The sequence below is a fragment of the Penicillium canescens genome (assembly GCF_028828765.1).
Source record: "Penicillium canescens strain IBT 15451 chromosome Unknown utg000003l_segment0_segment0, whole genome shotgun sequence".
Lineage (NCBI taxonomy): Eukaryota > Fungi > Ascomycota > Eurotiomycetes > Eurotiales > Aspergillaceae > Penicillium > Penicillium canescens.
In genome coordinates, this window is record NW_026703965.1 from 3,974,784 (window position 1) to 3,998,048 (window position 23,265).

At 47.1% G+C, this 23,265-nt stretch overlaps 9 protein-coding genes across 9 annotated transcripts; 4 read left to right on the top strand and 5 right to left on the bottom strand.

Moving 5' to 3' along the window:
* Positions 1–63: 63 nt before the first annotated feature.
* Positions 64–1,559, top strand: pfa4 (putative palmitoyltransferase with autoacylation activity Pfa4; the record flags this gene model as incomplete). The annotated part of the gene is made up of 5 exons (XM_058513700.1): positions 64–398; positions 449–620; positions 672–971; positions 1,023–1,101; positions 1,153–1,559. The coding sequence occupies 5 exons, from the start codon at positions 64–66 to the stop codon at positions 1,557–1,559; spliced, it is 1,293 nt and encodes a 430-aa protein (XP_058375029.1).
* A 39-nt stretch (positions 1,560–1,598) lies between these two features.
* Positions 1,599–2,535, bottom strand: N7446_004953 (class I SAM-dependent methyltransferase; the record flags this gene model as incomplete). Its single annotated transcript, XM_058513701.1, has 3 exons — positions 1,599–2,100; positions 2,157–2,440; positions 2,491–2,535. 3 exons carry the CDS (start codon positions 2,533–2,535, stop codon positions 1,599–1,601), a joined length of 831 nt encoding a protein of 276 aa, XP_058375030.1.
* A 718-nt stretch (positions 2,536–3,253) lies between these two features.
* N7446_004954 (GFA family protein) lies at positions 3,254–4,026 on the top strand. Its single transcript, XM_058513702.1, has 5 exons — positions 3,254–3,422; positions 3,496–3,524; positions 3,587–3,696; positions 3,776–3,801; positions 3,851–4,026. The coding sequence occupies exons 1-5, from the start codon at positions 3,340–3,342 to the stop codon at positions 3,987–3,989; spliced, it is 387 nt and encodes a 128-aa protein (XP_058375031.1). The 5' UTR covers positions 3,254–3,339; the 3' UTR covers positions 3,990–4,026.
* A 410-nt stretch (positions 4,027–4,436) lies between these two features.
* Positions 4,437–5,276, top strand: N7446_004955 (DUF202 domain-containing protein; the record flags this gene model as incomplete). Its single annotated transcript, XM_058513703.1, has 3 exons — positions 4,437–4,785; positions 4,847–5,130; positions 5,184–5,276. 3 exons carry the CDS (start codon positions 4,437–4,439, stop codon positions 5,274–5,276), a joined length of 726 nt encoding a protein of 241 aa, XP_058375032.1.
* A 429-nt stretch (positions 5,277–5,705) lies between these two features.
* N7446_004956 (uncharacterized protein) lies at positions 5,706–6,875 on the top strand (the record flags this gene model as incomplete). Its single annotated transcript, XM_058513704.1, has 1 exon — positions 5,706–6,875. The coding sequence occupies one exon, from the start codon at positions 5,706–5,708 to the stop codon at positions 6,873–6,875; it is 1,170 nt and encodes a 389-aa protein (XP_058375033.1).
* An 881-nt stretch (positions 6,876–7,756) lies between these two features.
* Positions 7,757–8,763, bottom strand: N7446_004957 (uncharacterized protein; the record flags this gene model as incomplete). The annotated part of the gene is made up of 2 exons (XM_058513705.1): positions 7,757–8,491; positions 8,581–8,763. The coding sequence occupies 2 exons, from the start codon at positions 8,761–8,763 to the stop codon at positions 7,757–7,759; spliced, it is 918 nt and encodes a 305-aa protein (XP_058375034.1).
* Positions 8,764–9,585: 822 nt separating this feature from the next.
* N7446_004958 (glycosyltransferase) lies at positions 9,586–12,819 on the bottom strand (the record flags this gene model as incomplete). Its single annotated transcript, XM_058513706.1, has 7 exons — positions 9,586–9,830; positions 9,895–10,033; positions 10,092–10,779; positions 10,839–11,606; positions 11,666–11,902; positions 11,959–12,595; positions 12,660–12,819. The coding sequence occupies 7 exons, from the start codon at positions 12,817–12,819 to the stop codon at positions 9,586–9,588; spliced, it is 2,874 nt and encodes a 957-aa protein (XP_058375035.1).
* A 675-nt stretch (positions 12,820–13,494) lies between these two features.
* Positions 13,495–15,198, bottom strand: N7446_004959 (putative MFS multidrug transporter; the record flags this gene model as incomplete). Its single annotated transcript, XM_058513707.1, has 3 exons — positions 13,495–14,074; positions 14,136–14,953; positions 15,016–15,198. The coding sequence occupies 3 exons, from the start codon at positions 15,196–15,198 to the stop codon at positions 13,495–13,497; spliced, it is 1,581 nt and encodes a 526-aa protein (XP_058375036.1).
* Positions 15,199–16,113: 915 nt separating this feature from the next.
* On the bottom strand, positions 16,114–18,001 carry N7446_004960 (sugar porter family MFS transporter; the record flags this gene model as incomplete). Its single annotated transcript, XM_058513708.1, has 4 exons — positions 16,114–16,793; positions 16,887–17,217; positions 17,269–17,822; positions 17,893–18,001. The coding sequence occupies 4 exons, from the start codon at positions 17,999–18,001 to the stop codon at positions 16,114–16,116; spliced, it is 1,674 nt and encodes a 557-aa protein (XP_058375037.1).
* Between the last annotated feature and the right edge of the window lie 5,264 nt (positions 18,002–23,265).

Consider the following 23,265-nt stretch of genomic DNA (forward strand, 5'->3'; position numbering starts at 1 on the left):
GATAAACAACACGTCTGATTTGAACGCTCTTCAGTCTTGTCCACAGCATCTCAAGGCGCTAAAATGTTCAGCGAGGACTTTTCAATATCACAGCTGGCAGTTCCGGCTGTCAGTATTCTGATCGGTTTCCTTGCGTACACATCACAGTACTTCTTCCTGCATTTCGAGGCCTTGCCACTCACCAAGGATGAGACATGGAGAATCAACATATTCGCCTTGTGCATTTGGATATGCTATTATCGAGCATGCTTTGTAGACCCTGGTCGGCTACCGAAATCTGAAAAGCGACCAGAGCCCAAACACCAAGAAGGTGACGGTCTGACCGGTCGCCAGCGGTGGTGTCGTAGATGTGAAGCTTACAAACCGCCACGGGCTCACCACTGCAAGACATGCAAAAGGTTTGTTGAGAATCCGTATTTGAGAAGATTTTGTGCTAATCCGTCATCAGATGCATCCCCAAGATGGATCACCATTGCCCTTGGACCTCAAACTGCGTCTCACATTTCACGTATCCGCACTTCATTCGCTTTCTCTTTTACGCAGTTGTCGGAATGTCGTACCTTGAGAGCTGTCTTTGGCAGCGTGGCTCTTTTGTATGGAAGAACAGCAACTTGCCCAGCGTATGTAGCGTGATAACTGCGCGGATACTTTCATTACTGACAATTGAATAGTACCTTGGCCCCAGACTGGGACAGCTCATCCACCTATTCATACTTTTTGTGGTCAACAGTCTGACCGTATTTGCTCTATTCGTTCTCTTGCTCAGAAGCCTTTGGTCGCTAGGAACGAACACGACCACCATTGAATCCTGGGAGATTGAAAGGCACGCCACCCTTGTCCGGCGATCCCGTGTTCTAGGCGGGTACCTTGAAGGCCCAGGGGGAATACGAATTCAGATCAAAAAACAGGAGTATCCTTACGACATTGGGATTTGGGCTAACATTAAGCAAGGCATGGGCGGGAGTGCCAATGTCAGTTCCCATCCATATCTCACAACCTATATCTTGTTAACATTCTCTTAGTTTATTAGCTGGTTTTGGCCACTTGCTGCAACGCCAGATCGTCGCACAGGTTGGGAATATGAAACCAATGACTTTGAGGGTATGTTGAAGATTTGGAAATTAAAACCCAACCTGCTGATCATTTTATTAGACCCAGGTGTCTCGTGGCCACCGCCAGATCCTGATAGGATTCCCATGCCTATCAATACAAATCTAGGCCCCAACGCACCTCAACCATACGCAAATGTTCAAGAGCAGATCGATGCATTCAATCGTCGCAAAACTGAAGACATGAAGCGTTTTACGGCGAATTCTGGTTTACAGCGCCGCAAGCCCTTCCATGATCGTTATCAAAGAGATGAATTTGCTCCAAGCGAAAGCGATGAGTCTGAACCCCGATCAGGCAATGACTCAGACGAAGGCGAAGAGTCCTGGCGCAATGCCGAAGGAGAACGATTACGCGACTTCGGTGTCGACGAGGAAGCAGAATTCTACGATGAGGATGATATTCCTCTCGGGGTTCTCCTTCAACGCAGACAAGAGCAATCATCCAATTGAATAGCTGACTACAAAATTCAATAAAAACAACCTGGTCTATTAAATCTTCTTCGCGATACCCCTGAGCCGCACATATCCCAGCCACTGGCTACCATCTTCACCGCGAGTAACAACGTCCTCAAGGACGTCACAAACCTGACGCACCACAGCATCCCACTTCTCCTGAGGCAGAGCCTCCAGGAATTGAGCACCCATCAGTCGAACCCATCCCTCCAATCCACCCTTGGCATCGGTAGTGAGCTTAGTCGGGCGGTATTCCAGTTCAACCGTTTCGACCTGGAACCCAACTTCCTCCAGCGCACTCCGCATCCAAGTATCAGACGGGAAGAACCAAGGACTCGTCTCCTTCGCCTTCTCAATGGGAATGCCCTGCTGCACGAGAGCATAGATCAGAGCCGTCTTGACCTCGGCAACATTACCATGACCACCCATCTCAAATACATAAGTACCGCCAGGCTTCAGACTGCCATAGATGGCGCGAAGGGTTGACATCCGTGTTGTCTCGTCACGCAGGATCCAGTGGAGAGCTGCGTTGGAGATCCTGTTATATTGTTAGAGATTTATCACATAGTCCATATATCATAGATAAATACATACACTTTATCCCACGATCCATTCACAATTGAAGTTTCCTTCTCCAGATACCGGCAGTCCACAACGCGGAAACTAGCCTTAGGGCTTCCGTAGTCCTTGTTGGCAGACCCGATCATAGACTGAGATGAGTCAATACCTAGGACAGACTCGATGGCTGGAATGAAATTGTCTGTGAATTTTCCATCACCGCAGCCGATATCGAGGATTTTGTCTGTTGGTTTGGGGTCCAGGTATTGAAGCAGCTTGCCGGCGAGCTTCGGCACAAAGGATGCAGAGGTAGCATAAGCCTGAAATTGTCAGCAATGATGACATGGTCTTTTAATATACCTTTACACACCTCAGCTGACCAGTGGTCTTTAGCTCCCTGTGTATTGGCTGCCATGATGTTTTAGAGCTCGATGTATAAACTAGCGGAGAACTTTCAGTCTTGGCGTTGGAATGTTGTTGATCTTAACGACGCGAAGAGATGATGAGAATGAAAGAATGGACCCAGTGTGTCTCTGGCGCAGAAGACTTGATTGACTATATTATTCTCTCGTGTCTGGGTAGTTGAGCTCTCTTATATGTATTTGTGCTCATAGAGCGGAGACGATTGTTCAAAGTAGAGCGAGGCCGATATCGGACCGGACTTATCGGCGTGATGTATAGTGTCCCTGTTAATATGTTCTCTGCGATCTCGCAGGAAGTCGAGTCATTTGAAGTTCTGGAATGTAGATCCAGAGAATGAGTAGGTTTTGACTAAGAAGTAGAAGCTTATTAGAGGTGAGGAGGGGTTTCAACGGCGGCCACTAAGTTACTGCTCAGGCAGGCATAGACCCCAATGCGTTACCTGCATATAACTCAGAAAACTTAACAACCAGAAGCGTAGCCGCATACTTCATTTACCTCACAGATTCCATCTTAGTTTCAATCTTCCTCTGAATTATAGAAATGAATACATTAATCTATCTTAATACTGTACACCAGAACTAAGAAATTGACGTCACCCGGTGGAGTGGGCGGAACAAACAAATTGATTTCCGCTATTTTCACTGGCCAAAACCACTCCCACTTCAGTTATATACAGGTGCTGCTCTCAACTGATTCCCCCAAGGTTCCTGCATCTCTCATCCTTCTACTTCATTGGTCCATCTTAGTTCCTATACCCCGGAATATATCGCAACTCTTCGACCAATCAAGAGTCATCATGTCTTATCAAGGCCACTGTAACTGCGAGAGCATTCGCGTTGCTCTCCCCCAACAGCCAGCGAACACTGGTATTTGTTATTGGTATGATAGGATCTTGGCTATTTATCATCCTGCCTTTTTAAAAAAAAGAAACTTACATCGGGGCATCATCTAGCGATTCCTGTAAACGCGCTGGTGGCGCAGGTATGCATCTCAAGGCGTCGAATAAGTTAAAGAGATGCATTTCCACTAACTCCCATACGTAGGATTTTCCATCAATTATTTTGTTAGCGACAATGACTTGACCGTCGAGGATCCGAACACGACCCTGCGAATCTATGAGGACAAGAAGTCTGCCAGTGGAAACGTTGTCAAGGTAATCTGAATCGCCCGGCCTGGGCTTTAAGGTCCCGATATACCTGTTAGAGAAAAGCTAATACCTCAATCTTTAACAGCGCCATTTCTGTTCCAGCTGTGGCAGGTATGTAATGATTATGCACAGTGGGAATAATGCTAACATCCTAAAACAGCCCCGTGTTTACTAGGACCCCTAAGGCACCCGGAATGGTCTTCCTGAAGGCTGCCTTGTTTGATACTGTTTCCCCGCCTAAAGGCGAAGTGTTCAGCGAGAAGCGACACGACTGGCTCAGGGTTGAACATGAGAAATAAACGTCAATATTGTGGATTTGACGGATTATTATGTAACGCACAGTAAATGAGATATTGCTTACACAAGAAACTCAGAAATATACATTTCTCGCCAAGATAAAACGTTTAGACTAAAGCTATATGCAATGGGGCGATATAGTGTCAAAGATGCGTAAATTGTGCAATCCCTACAATGCCCATTATTGGCCCAGTCTTTGCTTCTAGAACAAAGTTCTATTTTCTATGCTCTTAGTGTATATCAATTATGTTATCAACATGATCTATATCTAAGTTCCGTCACAGTGAATAAAAAGGTAAAGCTATACTCAGAGCCAAATTGCGGGGCAAGACATGTCGATCCGCCTGACTCCAACAAGGATAAGAAACCAGCTCTGACCTCTTCCCCTTCAAAGCGCGAGCCATCACATTAACCATGCTATTTTCGGAGGGCTTATAACCCAAAGGAAAATGCTAGAAGCCTCAGCCCAAGCTTCAAGCCCCGAGCGACCGGGAGTTGTCGTAAAAAACCCCCGACCGCGCTCCGGTCATGACAGCGAAACGGATACCCGCGAGGGGCTCGAGCTGCAAGAAATCCAAACGCACGAGGATAACCAGTTGGAAGATTCCACACAATCGAATTCATCGGGCGACGAATATTGCATCGTGACTCGGCGCACAACATCACGCGCTGAGGCAGCTCGTGTCGAGTCTAGGCAGCGCCGCCTCGCGAGGAAGGGGGCTTGGGGAAAGTTTGCGAGGTTTTGGACGCATCATGTTACTTTGACTGTGCCACACAAGAGTAACCGTGATTATTTTGGTGCATTTATTTCTTTCGCTATGGCTGGCTCTTTTTGTGTCTTTGGCTAACTTTCTCGCAGCCCTGGAGCGGACATTTCTTGCATATATCCGGACCTCATTGGCGGTGACCCAACAGGGTGTGCTTATTGCACAGCTATTCCGCCTGCCGGCGGTGATGGCCTTGGAGGATCGTTTGGGTTTCTACCGCGTTGGCGTTCCGCTTTCTATTACTTGTCACTGCGTGGCTATTGTTGTCGCTTTGGTTGGTGCTTATCGTTTTTGGAGACAGCAGAACGCCATCGCTCGGGGCAAGGTACATGCTGGTGGGTGGGAACTGAACTCTGTAGGGATCCTTTTAGGCTGTGTAAGTGTTGCATATATTGACTGGGCTTGGGAGTCATGGCTGATACGATCTAGATTATATTGACGATATTGATTGTATCTGTCGCCATTGTTGTCGAGGATGAATCCGATCCATCGGTGCTAGGTCGGTGGATATTAGGACGATGAGTCGTGCCAGGTTTTGAGTAATACTCATGAGATATGACTGCATCCTAGTTCCACAGATAAACAACCGTAGGAGTTGCTGAGGTTGCCGATTTACGAATGTATAGTATGGTTCGGAGAAGATTCCGAGCGCTCAACTTGTCTATGTACACAGCCCCTTCAATATAATTCTCCATTCTGGCGTTCTTTCGATGTCGCAAGGCCAATCAAATGTCCACGTTGTGCTGCGCCCGACACGATGGCCCGCTGGGGCTAAGCTTTTTCTTGGCTTCGGGGTCTTCGTATATAACGACAGCGAAGATCATTGCACATGGCCCATCACCCAGAGCACGCCAACTCGAGAGATCTACTATACAGGCAGACTCACACCACCACCGAGGCTGGGACTAACGTCATCAATATCCTCACACTGTCTAACTCCACATCCACACCATGTCCACCCTCAACGAAGTATTATCAACAAGACAGCGCCTATCAGTCTACCACATCTACCACAAAGGTGACGAGCATGTCTCCATAACGCCATTTCTAAATTTGCGAAAAGAACTCGGCTATAACAAAAAGCAACACAATGACTTAGCGAAGGAATACGGCAGCGAACCAGACCGATCCGATTCAGACAGCTATTTCGTGCACAAACCATCACTCGCCTTTCACAACACCCCGCGAACCCTCCGTCGCGGAAACCTCAAGCGTGGAACGCCAATCTGTATCATGAATTGTGGGCCTTTTTGGAGGAGCTGGAATTTACAGTTTGGGCCCGATCTGAAGCTTATTATTGATCCGAGGGGTGTGGTCAAGTGGGAACATCGCAGTAACCCAAACAATACTGCGCTCAATGATGATCGTGCGCTGAAGGGGTATAAAGTTCGCACGTGGCGGCTTTGGGGGGAGAGTGGGAAGGGGTATCATCGTCAGGTTAACTTCCGTCGCAAGGCTACTAAACAGGGGACTTTGGAGGAGAAGGTGCAATATGGTGAACTGGCGCCTGTGAAGAGCGACAAGAAGACCTCTGAGAGCGAAGAGGCTACGTTTAATGAGAAGCGTCTTGATTATTCGCAAGCACCAGAGTCGAAATCTACATCTGAAGACTCTGTTCCACAGCCAGCTGTGGCTGAAGAAGCAGTGCGGCTTGTCTGGGACTTTCCAATATCACTCAACTCCCGACAATACAGTTTCAAATACGCCGATATCAAATTCACCTGGGAAGGGACACGAGATCTCCATTCAAACAGTAAATGGGCGAAGAGACTTATGCCATTTAACCATCTGAGGTTACTTGCCAGGCTACCAGGTCGTGAGAATGAGCCTGTAGTTATTGCACAGTATACATCCAGCTTTGCATGCCGGAAATTCGGCGAACTTTGGGTCTTTGATTCGGCAGTATCCAGTGTTCTTAAGGAGGCGGGCAACTCTTCCCTGTGGAGCAAGAAGAATGATGAGGATGAGGTCTTTCAGTTGGATCCTGATAATGAAATCCGAGAAACGAGGCTTTATTTTCTGGTTATGGCCACGGCTATGTGTATGGTAATCAGTGAATGGCAGAAGCGGATGGTTATATTTATGATCCTCGCCATTGCTGCCGAAGGGGGTGGTGTTTGATTTCCAAGGTTGCTCCTGAAGATTTGACCTAGGAATCCAATTGTGAATTTGGATAGTTAGCTGTCAGTGTCGCGCTTTCTTTCTAGGCTTCAGCATTCTGGATATAATCTGTACGTTAATTGCACTGAACTATATATTACAACTACAATATGAGGACTGTGGTATTGACGCCGAAAATGACCGCTTTTGAGGCCAGAAACGGCTGCCTTTCCACCCGTAACTTTGGACGTCCAGCCGCCCCTTGACCGCCCACTGCCCTGTAACTCCACTATTCTGCACCCGCCTAGCACTTTTAGTCATCCCCCGGTCCTAATGTTGACGCTCGACTTACATAGCTGTTCCCCTCGTTTCTACTGGCGACTAAAACGACACCGAAAATAGCTCCCCTTTAGCTAAATCTAAGTCCCCTCCCTTTTCGCCTAGTCTATTGAAGCGCCTATAACATACTTTGCCTTCCCTCCCTTCCGGTGTCCTTACACCTCCTATTCTCTTATCCACGTTACCTATACCTTAAGCCGATCTTAATGTTATCGTTTCCTATAACACAAATTTTCTACCCTAGTTTTTGTATTTAATCTCCTCTATAGTACCTAAGCCTGTATATCCGGCTTAAACCGATAAGCACCAATACTAGATCGGTCCTATTCTTTACGAGAAAACTCGAGCTAGACTAGAATATTTTCGTGGTCTTAGATAGCTCCCTCTAAACTTTAAGCTAAAGACCTTAGAAGGTATCGCCATCGTCGAACGTCCTTGTGTTGTGATGTATATAGCGCAAATATCCAGCCCTGGAGGGATTTTCGATCAAATCGCCTCTGAACAGGTGCAAATGGATTATTTCTTCCTATGTACAAGTCCTGCTTACTATGTACGTAGGCACCTCAAATGCTGTATGGAGGTCCTCGTATTCCACCCTCATGATAAGCAGGACCAAGCTCTCCGATCCCATTGATGAAATTCTCTTTCCAAGCACCCTCCACCCAGGCTCCATCAAAGTTGTCCTCTACTCCATCATCCTCCACCCGCCACTGCCTCACCACATTCCCACAATCATCCCAGAATACATGCAATAGACCCCCACCATCGAGCGCCACCTCATCTTCCACAAAAGCATGAGTAACAACACAAGCAGCATGATATAGGCCATACTTTAGAAGGGGGTTCGCCGCACGGGTCGCCCTCATCTGTGCTAGCATCCCTTTAATCTCATCAGAGTAGTCCTCTTCACCAGATCCCGTATCATCTTCTATATAACCTAGTGCCTCTCTTAAAGTCTCCTCTCGCAATTTAATATGTCCCATGGAACCCTCATTCGTGACACGCTCGGGGAACAGTTCTAACGCAGCTGCCACGTCTAGGCCACCCCCAAAAATCTCTTCATCGTCGAGGACTACCCCCTCGGGACCGACGTAGGCTACGTCTTCGTTGTAGGACCATAAAGCCTTATGCGCCTCTTCTTTCTCTTTTTTGTAGCAGAGACGGATCCAGAGGCCTTCCTCTAGACAGGTAGTATAGCCAGCGTAAGGCCGTAGGGCCTCCGGGCGTACTGGGAGGAGGATCTCGGCTATTTGGGCCTCAGTGGGTGTGGGTGGTGTTTCTGTGCGGGCGTTGTAGGGCTAATGAATCAATTATGTGTTAGCTTGGGGTTGTGAAGAAACGCAGTATTTCAATTGAAATGGATTGATCAGTGTAGGGCAGTATTTACCTCTCTGCCCTCCAATCCTAATGCGAGGAACTGGCGTACCAGCCGTCGACGGCGGTCTGAGGGGGACTCGGTGGGCTGTGCGGGGTTCGGGGTTTCCCATTCTGAGAGAAGATAGATATCTAATGAGAGGGCTCCCCAGGGGACCGGCTCAGGGGAATCGTTTTCAATTATTCGGAGAGGCATTGTTGTTCTACCTCAGGTGTGGGGAAAAGTAAAGAGAAACAGAAAGGGGAATGGAGATTACTACATCGCGGGTCAGCGCACCTGGGCACACAATGTGCTATCTGACCACGTCGTTGGAATATGAATGGTATTATGGTACCATTTCTCTAGGCTTTGTTGATTTTCTATCCCTTTCCTTCTATTCCCGTCTTGATTACTTTCACCTACGCAGTGTCGTTTGTCTAGAAGAACACATATATTTACTTCAGTCTAGCCAAAACATGTGGATGTAAGTAGAATGAAACATTTCGATAATAGATCACCGCGACAAGTAGCGAGTTTGATTTGATCTTAGGTCTCATGGAGTCCCCTAATCGATGTAATCGATGTATCCTAGAAAGAAGAAATTAGATTCAAAAAAGGGTAACCCAAAAGACGAGAGTACTTCCCGGTGTGAGGATCTCACGTATACGTAGATGAATGATCAATATTATGAACAGCTAGAGTAGCTCTTGATACAAGACATAGCGCGAGGAAGCAAAAGAAAGAGACTTTCTCGCGTTCAGCGGAACCAGATACGCCATGTGGGTCGCGCATATCATTTATCCTCAACTTCGAGTGCGTGCTTGCTTGTATATCCCTGACATTAGGCGACAGTATTCCCAGGGGATGGTTTTCCGATCGATAATGTTTTCACAGAAGCTACTTTCGTAACAGTTACGTCAGACCTGGGGCCAAAAAATCTTTGCATAATATCGACACAACATCTCCTAGTTCGTAACTTGTCAAAAAGGCAAAACTAACTTGAAAAGGCAATTCACAGGTCCGCCGTTCGCAAGTTAACTATGAGATATGGCTATGAGAACGAGTACGATGGCTGCTGTGTCGTTTCGTAGTTCGCAGATCTCCTTCTAGGATAAGCCACTGCCTCGCAACTTCTGCCCTCTCGTCCGCAGAAGATTGGCGCATCTCTTCGTGACCCTGTGCTATGCGAGAAAATACAATAGCATCCTGTTGGGCCTTTCCAAGTGAAACTTGAAGTTTTCTGCGAAGTCCAACCAAAGGGTAACCAGCCAGTCCCCATATACCTTGTTAAACATTAGCATCAGTTGGTTTACCGTGTCAGTCACATTTGGGCCACATCCTACATACCTGCCGGTGGCTTCAAGAAGACACCGCCAACGCCTTTACCGATTCCCTTGGCCATCCCTGCGGCGCCTCCGTGTTTATATCCATACCGGGGTTGGGTGACCAAGCCTGTGGCTCCATAGTAAAAGCCATCCCGGAATTCCTGTTAGATCAATGGTTAGCCTGAAGGTTATCAAGCAAACAATTTGGTCCCCGCATACCTTGCCAGCGGCCCGGAGTCCACTCCGAAAACCAATCACCTTCGGTGTGGATTTAACCATCGGGTCATGATACAACTTGGGGGCATTGTGAAATCCTTTCGATAGACTTAGTGTGAGGTCTGTTGGAAGCCAGATGACAGTCTTCAAAAGCTTCTTCGACATCCGAGCACCATGATATTGCATTTCAAAAACAGCACTCTTCTTTTGCTGCGCGGATTTCGATCCGCATGTCATCGTGTGAGATTTCTCCAGCTGCAGGCTTCGTTGGCGATTCCTGCTGGCCTTGGGCGTATCGCTGTCTATTTCATCGATTCTGCTGCTGTCGCTCAGACTCAATCCGTCATCCGTTTCATCCAAATCGTGGGTTGGCGTTGGTGTCGATGACGACTGCTCATTTGACAGCTCGGACTGCTCATTTGAGCCCAGGTGCTGGGATGACTCATCGCTTTCAGAACTATCCCCTCGGCGTATTCTTCCTCTTTCTGTATAACCGCATGCTTGCCTAAGGTCAGGGCGATCAGGGGGATGTCCGATGGCACGACCGGCAGACACAATATCCGTGACCATGTTCCTGGGTAGATCTGCGAGTCCAGTCACAAAGTTTGCAACCGCTCCAAATAGCACTTGAGTTGATGCACTGATTGGACCGGCTGGGTCGCGATAAGTGTCATATTCCTGCGGACGGTTCCTGTAATGGTAGTCAGCGGATTCGAACTTGATGATATCTTCTGGTTATATGGAGCTCACAAGACGACATTGTCAGGTTTCAACCGTCCCATCTCGACCAGAACAGATGCTGCAAAAGCACTGAGCCCTATATCAGTGTGTTTGATGTGCCAGGCAGCAGGCCGAGAGGGACATATCGCGCATCGCAATGATGCCAAATCAAGGTGACGATGGAAACTGCGCACTCCGTCCCGAACACCAGATTCATTCTTCATGTTTTCACTAATTTCCCGTGCCTTTTCCTTAGTTGCTGGCTCCAATGCCGATTGAATGGCATCCGTTAACTTCTTGGCTGTCAATTGCTTATAGGGAATGGGCACTGGACCAGCCCTTGCCTTTGCGACAATTTTCCCCCAAAATTGTTGATCTCCAAAGAATGGAATGATGATAGTCGGACATCCCAAAGAAAGCCCAGCAGCTGTTGTACCGGCACCACCGTGATGAATGACACATGATACTTGCTGGAACAGCCAGTCGTGTGGAACGCTCCCTATAATGAGGATGTTGTCGGGGGCATCGACTTGGTCGACTCCCAAGTTGCCCCAGCCTTTTGAAACAATCGCACGTTGACCAGCATTCTTGATAGCTTCAAATACGATCTTTGTCAATTTGACCTGATCATCTACCACAATGGATCCGAACCCAACATAGATCGGTGTTGGTCCAGCCTGAAGAAAGTCGGCAATCTCTTTTGGGGGTTCGTAATCTGACTTCGTTGGAAGGAAACTGAATCCGCAAATATCAGCGCTCTCGGGCCAATCTTTTGGTTTCGAGAGTAACGCCGGTGACCTAGATACAATAATTCGTTAGTGGACCTATCCATTGCAACATGTCTTTATGGCTCTTACCAAAGGTACGAATAGGGAATGCGTAAGCGATGGATTAAACTGGGTGCTGTGATCGAATCCAGGTCGTCCAATGCGAGACAATTCTTCCGCCAGCTGTTCACCAGGTCCCCCAATCCTTCCCAAATCATCATGTCGACAACTGCATAAGATACAAAGTTCGCAACCGTGGGCTTGCAGCCAGCCTGGTTGAGCACTGCAAGCGGATGCGGAAAAGACTGCGTGGGCGTCCATGGCATTCTAAAGAAATCAAGTTAGACACTTTTGCCAATAGTTATATTAGCATATAAACTCACGTAAACATCATATGGAGGGGAATCCCCAATCTTTGTGCGCAATGAACATGGGCCAAACTGGGTGGATTGGCGATAATAGCATCAGCGACAAATGGACGTCGTCGATGATCCACCGTGTCGTTCCAAAGATCCTCCTTGATTTGATGCAAATCTGTCCCATCGCCTGTTTCAATGCAGGATCTCCAGCATCCGTATATGATCGATTTCATATCTGCACGACGCTTCTTGATAGCTCCACTACGGATCGTGCGAAGCCCCGGCAGGAGTCCAGGGTTCTTAACCATAAATGCCATCAATTCCTCGGGATCCCCTCCAATATTGAAGAATTCCAAGCCACTATCAAGCACAAAATCACGGAACGCAAGATGCGTTGCTAGTCGTACACGGTGTCCATGTGCCTTCAATTCTTTGCCCAGTGCAACGAATGGTTGGATATCGCCTCTGGAACCGATCACTTGGATCACGATGTTCAAATTTAGCGGAAAGAACTTTCCTTCATCTTTCGGTATGGCTTCCGGTGTCTGCTCCTGTTCGAGATCCTCTAGGTCGGACGCTAGAGGTGTTTTCTGAATGCGATTCAACAACCCCGCGATACTCGGCTTGTGTTCGTTAATCTTTATGTCCAGACGTCCGTCACCTGTGAGATAAAATACATTAATTAGTAAGAGGTCTGACATAACCATGTCTCTGCGAGTATATACCTAGCACCCGAACACCAGTGTTCAGTCCGTCTCCATTGAACTCCATATGTTCCCAATCCCGCGAGTGCGGCTCGCTAACCTCTTCAGGCCAGTCTTCCGATCGAATCACTTCATGGCGACTAGATCTGCCTCTTGCGGCAGTCGGTGTTACCGACGCCATGCTTCTCGGGAGATCAGCTCCTAGTGATCGACCAACGTGATGAGTGAGAATGTGGGGAAGCTAGAGATGATCGGTGAGGTGGAAAAGTGAGAAATGTCTTATGTACCCGAGGTGCTATGTAGTCTGAACTCTTCACTGAATACTGTATGCAAACTCAGGAGAAAGGGTCTCGCAAGAATATGATCAAATATCGATGATGTCACACAGGGTCGATCCCGAACATCCGGCTTCCCGGGTCTTTCCACTGCGGATCCCGATCGCCAAGAAGGCTGAAGGATGTTCTTATTTTGCTTAGTAACTACAAAGAGGTTTTAAAAAGAAGAAGCAGATGATAACCTGTGTCTAAAATCTACTTTTCAAAACGACACGGTGACTTGTATATGGGTCAAGCTGTGAAATAAAACCGAGGGATGTTGAGAGACGATATCCGATCCATAAGCTGATTTCGGGATGTTCAAATAATCCATTCTGGCATCTTGTATCGCCCTAGATCTGAATTTGCCCCTGGAACCCAAAGCGAGAAATCTATCCAACTTTTTGCAGCATCTATAGAGGTGGTTCAGCCACTCTATAGGTCAAAGCCAAGCCACAAACGATGTATACTTGATGCTGTTGGTATTTGTATTAACTTGTTATGCTATTATATACTTGCTTATGCAATGCTCGCTATATGCTTTAAATTGATGAGGTCTCGCCGACTCTTCCGTTTCCCTCGGCTGCCATTGCTTCTCTCTCGTCAATGGTCATCTCACTCTTCGCCTCACGGATTCTCACAAAGAAGACCACGATGAGCAGCCCCAGAATTGCCAACCCAGTCTGATACCAGAAAACCGCTTTATAACTCTTCTGAGTCCCCAGTTCTTCCGTCTGGGTCTGTGTGATATCTGCGAAGCCCAGCATCACAGCAATTCCCATGTGTAACGTACAGTTGATCAACGCACCAGCCAGGCCCTGTCTCGCCTTGGGCAAGTTTGTCGTGATGAAGACATTGGCCAAGTTGAAGCTGATATCAATCCCGATCGTACCACATAGCATTGAAGGGAACACAAAGGCCCAGTAGTTTCCGCCGGGCGGGATGACGGCGAAGAACAATCCAGATCCCACATAGCCGAGGCATGAGATCATCATGAGAATGGTTCCTGGTACTTTGTGGAATATCATTCCTCCGCCGACGGACAATATTAGCCCCCCAACGCCCATAGGGGCGCACCATGCCACGATTTGCATTGGGGAGGCACCCATTATGTCGGACATGCTAAACGTGACTGTTAGTTAAAGACACAAAGAAACCCCAGCACTATCCGGAGATAACTTACTAAAGCACTGCATAGAGCATAAAGATTCCCAGCGTCCCATATAGGAATAGCAAGGCTATAACCAGCGGAGTCATGTACTTGACATGGAAAATATCACCCGGCAACAATGGGTTTTCAACCACCCACCCTTCAACATAAACCATCGCAACAAGGAAAATAAGCCCAAGTGCAAGAAACAGTGGAATGTATGGTGTTTTCCATCCTTGAGGTGCATACGAACTGTCTGCAATGGGAAAGACGATCAGGACAGCCGCAGGAACCGACAGGCATGCACCAGCCCAATCCATCTTGATGCCGATTTTTCTCTTCTCGTGGTAGTCCCGCGGGATGGAGAAGGACGCTAGGGCCGTGGTGATGGCGGATAGAATCGCACCGAAGAAGAAATACCATCTCCAGGTGAGATATTCACCACAGAGGCCGGAGAAGAAAATTCCAACAAAGAATCCCAGTGCTGCGCAAGCGCCATAGATACTGAAGACTATGTTCTTTCTGGGTCCGGGTCGATATGTACTACCGAGCACCATGATTCCTGATGGAAGGAAAGCGGCTAGGCCAAAGCCTTGCAATGCTCGGCAAATGACCAGCATTAGCCATGTTTGAGACACACCGCAGAGGATCGATGATATCGTAAGCCATAGTGCCCCGGCGGTGTAGATGAGATATCCGCCGAACATGTCGGTCATTCGGCCGAAGATGAGAAGCGTCGAGGTGACTACCAGTGATAACGCGGTAGAAGGCCATATTGCGGAGGCTGCTGGAAGGTCAAGCTCTGCAACAAGGGTTGGAAGGAGCACATTTGATCCTGAGATGTAGTATTCCTGATCAAGTTACACAGGTCAGATGGTTGTCATAAGTTGCGTGCAGGATCTTGAATACTTACAGCAAGAATCTGTGACATGAAAATAGACAAACAAAAGCACAGCTCTGACCAGAAGCCTCTGAAGCATTTTGGGCGCTCTCTTCCTAACCTTTCCAGATCGGCGATTTCCTGATTTATTCTGGCCTGCTCAAGGTCGGGTGGCAAGGCATTACCATTCGGGTCAGGACCCTCTGGCGCTCCCATGATATTAGGCTAGCCACGATGGAGTTTACTTAGCGATCAAGTATGCAGTTGCAAAGTAGACAGGCATGTTGATGAAAGGATAATTGCACTCATATTTATTCTTTCACCGGTGGCTAATTTCTAAGCAATGACGACCTAACATGCGGATAGAGGACCCAGTAAAGTAGTATTTGCTGATAAATAGTATCCGTTTCCAGAAGGGTCAGGGAATATTCTGCACGGGGAAGCTAAGATGATTTGTGGGTGAGAATCGGACTCTTAACGTACTAGAGATAGTGCCAAGTCTTCTCCGCTGGACTTCTTGTTTAGGAAGTTGCGAGGAGTGGAGCGGGCGGGACCGGAAAAAAAAAACGTTCTGACACCGGAAATTTACGCACGTGTGAATTGCAGGATTTTGAAGGCGGTACAGAAATAAAATTGAGCAAAAAATGAATAATCAGGTGAACTGATCATCCAAGTGGTAGTTGGTTCCAGAGGGGGTCGAACCCTCGACTTTGGCGTTATTAGCACCACACTCTAACCAACTGAGTTATGGAACCATTTGTTGTGACCGGGCTAGATTTTTTGGTTCTTGAGCCCATATTGCACACTCCCTGGACATTGAGGTATAGCTTATCGTTACTTATTGCCGATACGCTTCTCATAGTTGTGTTAAGCACTTTAAATATATCTTTACAAACGCATTTTTCGAAAACAGGATTCAAAAGGCTCTACAATGTAAACAAGGACTGAGGTATACTACAGGCGTTCTTCCGAAGAACTTCTGGTTGACAGATATATATATACATTTCAATAATTCTATAAAGTAGTGATGAGATACAACCAAACCGATCCCGTTCGGGCCAAATTTCATCTCATAATAAAGAAAGGCCTTTTTTTAACTTCATGGTGATCAGTCTCCTCAAAATCCGCGACCTAAGCGAATATTTCGGCATTTTGACGAGGGTTTGCCGCCACGTGTGACCAAATAGTGGCTTCAATCCTAGAACGCTGATCTCTTTCGTCACTGCCAGTGTTGTCCTGAAACACTTCATCCATCTCTTCGAGGGTACGTCCGTTAGTCTCTGGGACGAAGAACCAAGTCCAAACAAAGGACAAAACACAAAAGACACAGAAAAAAACATATGTTCCATATCCCGTATTTTGCACGAGGGGCGGGGTGATGAGACCGATAATGAAGTTGTTCAACCAGTTGGACATCGTAGAGTATGCCATACCTTTTGCACGCAACGAAGAGGGGAAGATCTCAGCTGGCATCGCCCAAGGGATAGGGCCCCACGAGGCTCCATAAGACAACATGAAGAAGCAGAGGAATGCTACGCAAACCCAGGCTTCCCCTGTGTGTGAAGTCCAGTCTGATTGGAATTTGTTCATTAACACAGCAATAATGAGATGGGCGAGAACCATGCAAATTGAGCCACTGAAGAGCAATGGCCGACGACCGAATCTGTCCATTCCCCAGAGTGAAATGATACAAGCAACCATCTGACAAATGTTGATAACTCCAGACATATTTAATTGCATGAAGTAGTTGAGACCCATCCCTTCGAACAAACTGGGCGAATAGTAAATAAGAGCATTTACACCACCGAATTCTGCAGAGTTCCGAATTAGTGTACTGCTAGAAAAGGAAGACTGCTACCGTAGGTAATATGCCTGTGACATGGAGGAAATTGAAAATAACTCACGTTGAAAGAACATAATTCCGATTCCCACGTGCGTCCGTTTCCAGCAGCCCTTGCGGAAGCAGTCGAGATAACTCCACACATGAAGTATGACGCGGCTAAACATCGTCCCATCCTGACATTTCGGATGGCGCGCAGCACTCAACTCCTTACAGTAGGCAACCTCTGACCGAATGTCAACCCATTCTCGCAATACACGCTCATCGGCTTCGTCAACGCCTCGTAGCTTACAGAGAGTCTGCAAGGCTTCTTCGTCTCGCCCTCTCCCGGCAAGCCAGCGAGGTGAATATGGGAGAAAGGGAATACCAGCACCAAGGAATAGGGCAGGTATCATCTATTGATATGATCAGAAGGGGATCGATGGTTCTCGCTTGTGGATAATTACCTGAATTAGGAAAGGAAGGCGCCATGCCCATTCGCCGGGGATGTAGCGAGTGCCATATGTGATGTAGAAAGCGATAACAATGGCCGTGACAATACTCAGCTCTTGCAACACCAGCAATGTACCACGAATCTCAGGAGGTGCAATCTCTGAAATGTACAGTGGTGCCACCATTGCAAGCATGCCAACCCCAATCCCTCCCACGAAACGAGCGCCAACAAGCATGGCGAAGCTTGTTGCTCCAGTTTGTAATGCCGCCCCAAAGACGAAGATAAAAACTGCAGCCATAATTGACCACTTGCGAGAGATCTTGTCTGCGAGCCACCCTTGGTTCATAGCACCCAAGAAAGCTCCCAATTCGATCATCGCTGTGAGAATGCCCTTCATAAAGCCACCACCTGGGGCATCGGCAGCAACCTCTGGAAACTTCTCAAGGAACTGTTCCATTGTAAGAGTCACGCTTACAACTCCCTGGTCATAACCAAACATTGCACCACCCAGAGTAGCGAAGGCCGCGCAAGTGCAGACATATTTGTTGTCTATAATGCCTTTTAGACCTGTGGCGAGCGACAATCGTTAGCTCAGAAACTTTGAGCATAAGCAGAGGCTCAGTTATAGAGTTCATACCAGCCTCGCCATATGGTTCTCTCGCTTGTCCGGGGATGAAACTAGCAGGGTCTATTTTCACTTCGGATTCAAGATGCTCAGCATCTGGGGATTCTTTTTTGTCCACCATGGTTATATGTCTCGACAATCAATGTCCTCTTAAAGTTTGTAGATTGAGTTGGTGTGTTCCAAGATAATTCAAATCCTTATAACAAGGGGAGCCCTGTGCACCCAATAGAGATGGAGATAGAAGTGAAAAAGACTAGTAACGGAATTGTAGGAAACATTAAAGAGATATTTGGGCAGTTTTACACCCAATTGATCGCCCAATCTAACCAGACTAACTTCAACTACAACACTACAATGTAGACGGCTGTTGATATGACGTTCGGGCTTGACGCCATTGTCCCCACAAGTACAGAATGCGGGGGAATGGCCTTGGGGCGCCCCAGGTAGCGGATATTCCCCGATCGGACACCATTTTCCGGCCCGGATACCATCTTCCAGCACTGATCTATTCCCATCTTCGTCCTAGTCAAGCCGGGAGATAGCGACTCATATCCCACCGAAAGCAAATGACAACCCGGATTCCTGCCCATCCCGAGATCTACATACAGATCCTACTGTCAAGGACTATCGGGCACTCTTCGTGCATAATGAAACATCTCGGCATAAACATGCTTTCCTGCTGTTTAATTGACCCTTGTGGTTATCTGGCCGTGAGATTTTTCTCCAATCGCAACGTCGAACTCTGCCTTGGGCGAGAGACTTCACGGCGCCCGGCAACCCGATGACTTCAAAGTTTATATCAGGCTAAGCTTTTAGGCCTTTACCGAGTGTTGTATATTATTTAATGTATAATTTAACGAAGGTTTAAGTCAGATCCTGATATATTTCTTCCTCCTTCCCGTGCTATCTAAGGGGCCAGAGCAATCACTCGTATACAGTCCGATGTGGATTGTTGGGTTGCCGACGGTATATCTCCAACTGACCCATAGTTTTCTTATGACTATCCAAAAAGACAACATTACTCGCATAACACCAGCGGTTGTAGAGGACTGCTTTCTTCCCCCACGGGGGACTGAAACGGGTTGATCTCGGGATGGGGATTCCGACCCAGATAGCCTACTGAAGTGGGTCGAGAAAAATGAACAAGAGTAACGAACATCGAGTATGCGAAGTAATACGAATAATGATGAAGGCCCGATAGTATTGCGAGTCTGAGGAGACTTAGTCCCTACCAGGTCCTAGAGACTAGTTGTAGCCAATGATACTCACCAGTTCGTCCTCAAGTATAGAGAGCGGGTGGCGTGGAGCTTGTTTTCCTTGGCATTTCATACTAGCTTTGCTTGGCACAATAGGCCGTATGCTTATAGCAAATGAACTGAGCAGAGAAGCTCGAAGGTTCATTCTTCTGTATGTCGCCTCGGCGGTTATGGCCACTATGAAAATTTGATTAGATGACCTTGGTGAATCGTTCAAGTTAGCCCAACTATTTGTTATGGATATACCAGACTCGGATACCACAAACAGTCTATCCTTACTGCGACATTCCTCGATGATATCCAACGATTAGTTCCTTGGAAGGTCGGGATTAGATAGGGACCCGACTTTCGCAGGCCTTCCGAGAGATGGGGTTAGAACGCTTCCCGATTTGAAAAATGAAACACTTAATGCAGGACATAAGACGCATGGAACCACCGGTGGAGTCGTAATTCAGCTTGACAAACGTTCCGACTGGGACTTTCCTTGTCCCAACATGTTTTGTTGACTCATATAATGTAATACCTGTGTACTGCTTTAATGGGATCCCCGTCTTGGCGGACTCAGTTTCGGCACGGCAACTGCTAGGATTTTTAGTTGATACTGATAGCCTGACGGTCGGCCTTTGCATCTGCACGCGCAAGATTCTGACTCAATCAGGCCGACCTGCTACAGGCTTTACGTCTCCATGTCGAAGGATTGGCTGTCCCTGTACTATCTCTCTTCTTGTAACTTTCATCTCATCTGCTCAACTCACTGTCGCGCTTGACAATGATTTGTTCACTCAGTGTATTAATTCACCAATCCTCAGATGTCCACCGGTCCTGGATACTTGAGCAGTTTATGCTCTTCTTACCACGGCGACAAATTTAACGCCCAGGACGGAGGCCTGTAATGTGCGATAGTCACTCACAATTGAATTTGCCTAAACAGCTTGGGCCGGATCTTCAAACTGGAATAAAGACACACACTGTCGCATTGGATTCCTTGGTGGCGCTGCGAACGACTGATGGATAGCAAGACAAAGACAAAACACCCAATATTCCAACTGTTCAACTGTGCAATTTAGATTATTAAAACCATGCTTGTCGTTGAATTCTGCTGGACGACCCACACAAACTCATACAGCTTCTTCCGGGGCTTCTTTTAGAGGAGGCTCGAGCCTAACACCGACCAGTTGCAAATCGTGTTATACCGTAGTGCGTTGCGCGCAATATTCCGAAACCAAAATTCTGCCAGCATTCCTGAAGCCGCGGAAATCAATTCCAATCTTGCCTCTGTGTTGGATGTTTATCGCGAACCAGGCGATTTTGTGAATCGTACCAGTCGTCCTTTTAGTAACAAATCTGATGTTTTTGACAATTTGTAGATCTGTATTTATCAAGACTCCGCAAGCTGTATCGTTTCATCTGCTAAGCAGTTCCATGGACTTGGTGCAGCTGGCAAGAATGAGAATACGGATGAACAACCCGTCACTATCAACTCCAGTCTCAAAGAGCTGCAACCCGTTGACATGGATGTATAAGAAACGGCGATTGCGGCTGGCATCGATATGGTCATGACTTCTTGGGCTGTCTATCCCGCTCTGGATGCAAAGTATCCCTCTGGATTTAGTATGGCTTGGATCCAGCATGAGTTACTGGGTAGACTCGGTTCAAGGGTGCGACCATTGCTGATGCTCTTGAAGCCGGGGCACTAGAGGCCTAAGTGATGATGCCCCTCGTGGCTTGTTGACTAGCAAGGCAGGAATAGATATCATGCTTGCTTCTGTGAGGAATGTAACTCAGGGAGAGAATGTTGTTGATATTTTAGTGCCTTGTTTGGAGGATGGTTACTGGATAGACACGCTTTAAACCAGGGGACAGAGAGAATCATGAGCGTTCGGAGGAAGATTATCTAGGAGCTTACCATTAAAAAAGGGGATGTAGATATGATACATCTAGCTTCCGTGTTGAAACATATTTACAACCAGTTATAGAATTTGTGCAGAGAGTAGTGTCTAATAATTGCGTTCATAATTTCAAATTGGTTTCATAAGTCTGCAGAGCACGGCACAAAGCAGCCCCCGACTCGTGAGATGGAGGGTGATGCCCGCAACATGCGGTTTATTTCTCAGTATCGGCAAAGCTATACGATGGTGATCGTCGTCGAACGTGTACATCCCAACAGGCGAAAATGAAGACGATAAAATGGGCGATTCTGTCCAAGTAAAGGGTCAGTAAAAGACTCTCGGATATCTGTTGCCACGGCAGAACTCACCCAGCTACTACTTGTATGGCTGGACCCGCAATCGTTAACGCTGCGGAAGATAAAATATTGTCGGTGCTGGAGGCCAAGTAGGCGATGCCTACTAGTGCGAGGACTCCGAAGACAATATTGATACCCGCGGCGATTAGATCGAACGCGACCAAAAGGCCAGGGTGAGGGGGTTTTCTGATTTGAAGGAAGACTAAGTGAATTAATGACCAGAGAGCAGAACCCCCTGTCTAAATGAGAGTTAAGTCAGTTCGGGGCAGAAATTTTGGGGGTCTCTTACCACTCCAATCGCAATATAGTCAGTGTCCCCAAGGCTAAAGACAATAACTGCAACGATAGCGAGAGCAAAACATGTGATTCGCAAACTAAGCAGAGTACCATGGCTTGTAGTGGAAGGCAAGTAGCTGCTCATATTCGGGTGAAGGGGCGTATTTGATATCTCGAAACGTGGATAGTGGATATTGGAATACAGGGGCGGAATTAAGGTCTTATAAATCTATGCGGGGAGTTAATGGAGGGCAGTGTACTTTATTAGGCAGGAATTAATCAGTCTTATTGGGATTTGGCCCCAAGGTCATCACCATTAGTTATCAAAGCATACGAGGTATGGCTCTAGCAAGGGTTCAATACTAAGGGGTACTAGGCTATAATAGACGAAATTTTGCTAATTAAAATCACAATCATAATTTTATTGGAGGAGAGTTATCACCGCAGCAATGTAATCCACAGTTCTGCCTTGAACTTGAAAGGAGCAGGGTTAATTGGGGCTATGCCGAGCCTCATGTGCCGATCCTTATGTGCCGATCCTTCTGAGCCTCCTTCATCAGGATCTGGCAACATTAGTAAGTCCCAAGGACTATTTCTACTGAAATCTGAGCCTAGGAAATCTGTTAAATCGTATAATTTATGGATATACTCTGTACCGATCCACGGAACTTCACCATGCTGCGTGGATCCCGAGTGAACGGGGCCTCGTCTTCCAAAGATCCAATGACCATATTCCAAAGTGTCAGCAATCCAGCCCTAAAAGTTCCGTATACAACACGTTGTATGTCCGTAGGACGCCGGTATGCCCCTCCAAGCCCGTAAGCGAACTGGGTCATTTATGTACATGTCTAGTTTGTTGTTGGTGGGGGGGAGGAGGGAGGGGGACGGAAACGAAATACACTACCGTCTAGAACTCACTGGCGCACGCCTCTGGTACGAAATTAGCCAGTCTACGAAACAGCCGACTTGGAACTCCACTTCTTAGGCTACACATATCAGAATGGATACATATCCCGTGTGCGTGCCGCCAAAAGTGCCAGTATGTGAAAAAATGTACAACTTGGCGTCTACGGGACATACCAGTATACAAAATGCTTGATATATTGGCGCGAGGGTCCCAGCAAGAGGGTGGGTATTGGCCGGGATTAAAGGATCAATGATAGTGCAGGCATGCATGAGCTAGTCCGTCGTCCCACAGAAATTGGCCGGTTTTGGAATAGCCGTGATACAACATTGTGTTTGTGTAAGAAGTGAAAGAGACGACAGTACTAAAGAACAGACTCGGTTGAAAAGAGACCCAGAATTAAGAAGTTAAGTTCTTCGGAGCTAAGAGGAGAGTTTCCAAGACTAGGCCGATCGGGATGTTGTGGATATTGCATCACCCTTGAACCGTGTAGTCTTAGGAAAGGTACACAAACAACGTAGATTATACCAACATATACATTAATCATATTATGCGTTCTTTTCAAGTCGTTGGAATCCAAATCAGATGCATTAAGTATCCATTAAGTATAGGTTCTATCGATTGCATAAGTTAAATAGCCAGGAACAACGTAACGCCACCGGGTCCGAGGGGTTCCGCCGTTTCGAGCTCCACCAAGTTCTTTT

Excerpts from the sequence above, each read along its gene's own strand:
- N7446_004954 (XM_058513702.1), top strand. The coding sequence starts at position 3,340 with ATGTCTTATCAAGGCCACTGTAACTGCGAGAGCATTCGCGTTGCTCTC. Across the intron at positions 3,423-3,495 it reads AACACTGGTATTTGTTATTG|CGATTCCTGTAAACGCGCTG; the intron begins GTATGATAGGAT and ends GGCATCATCTAG. Across the intron at positions 3,525-3,586 it reads TAAACGCGCTGGTGGCGCAG|GATTTTCCATCAATTATTTT; the intron begins GTATGCATCTCA and ends TCCCATACGTAG.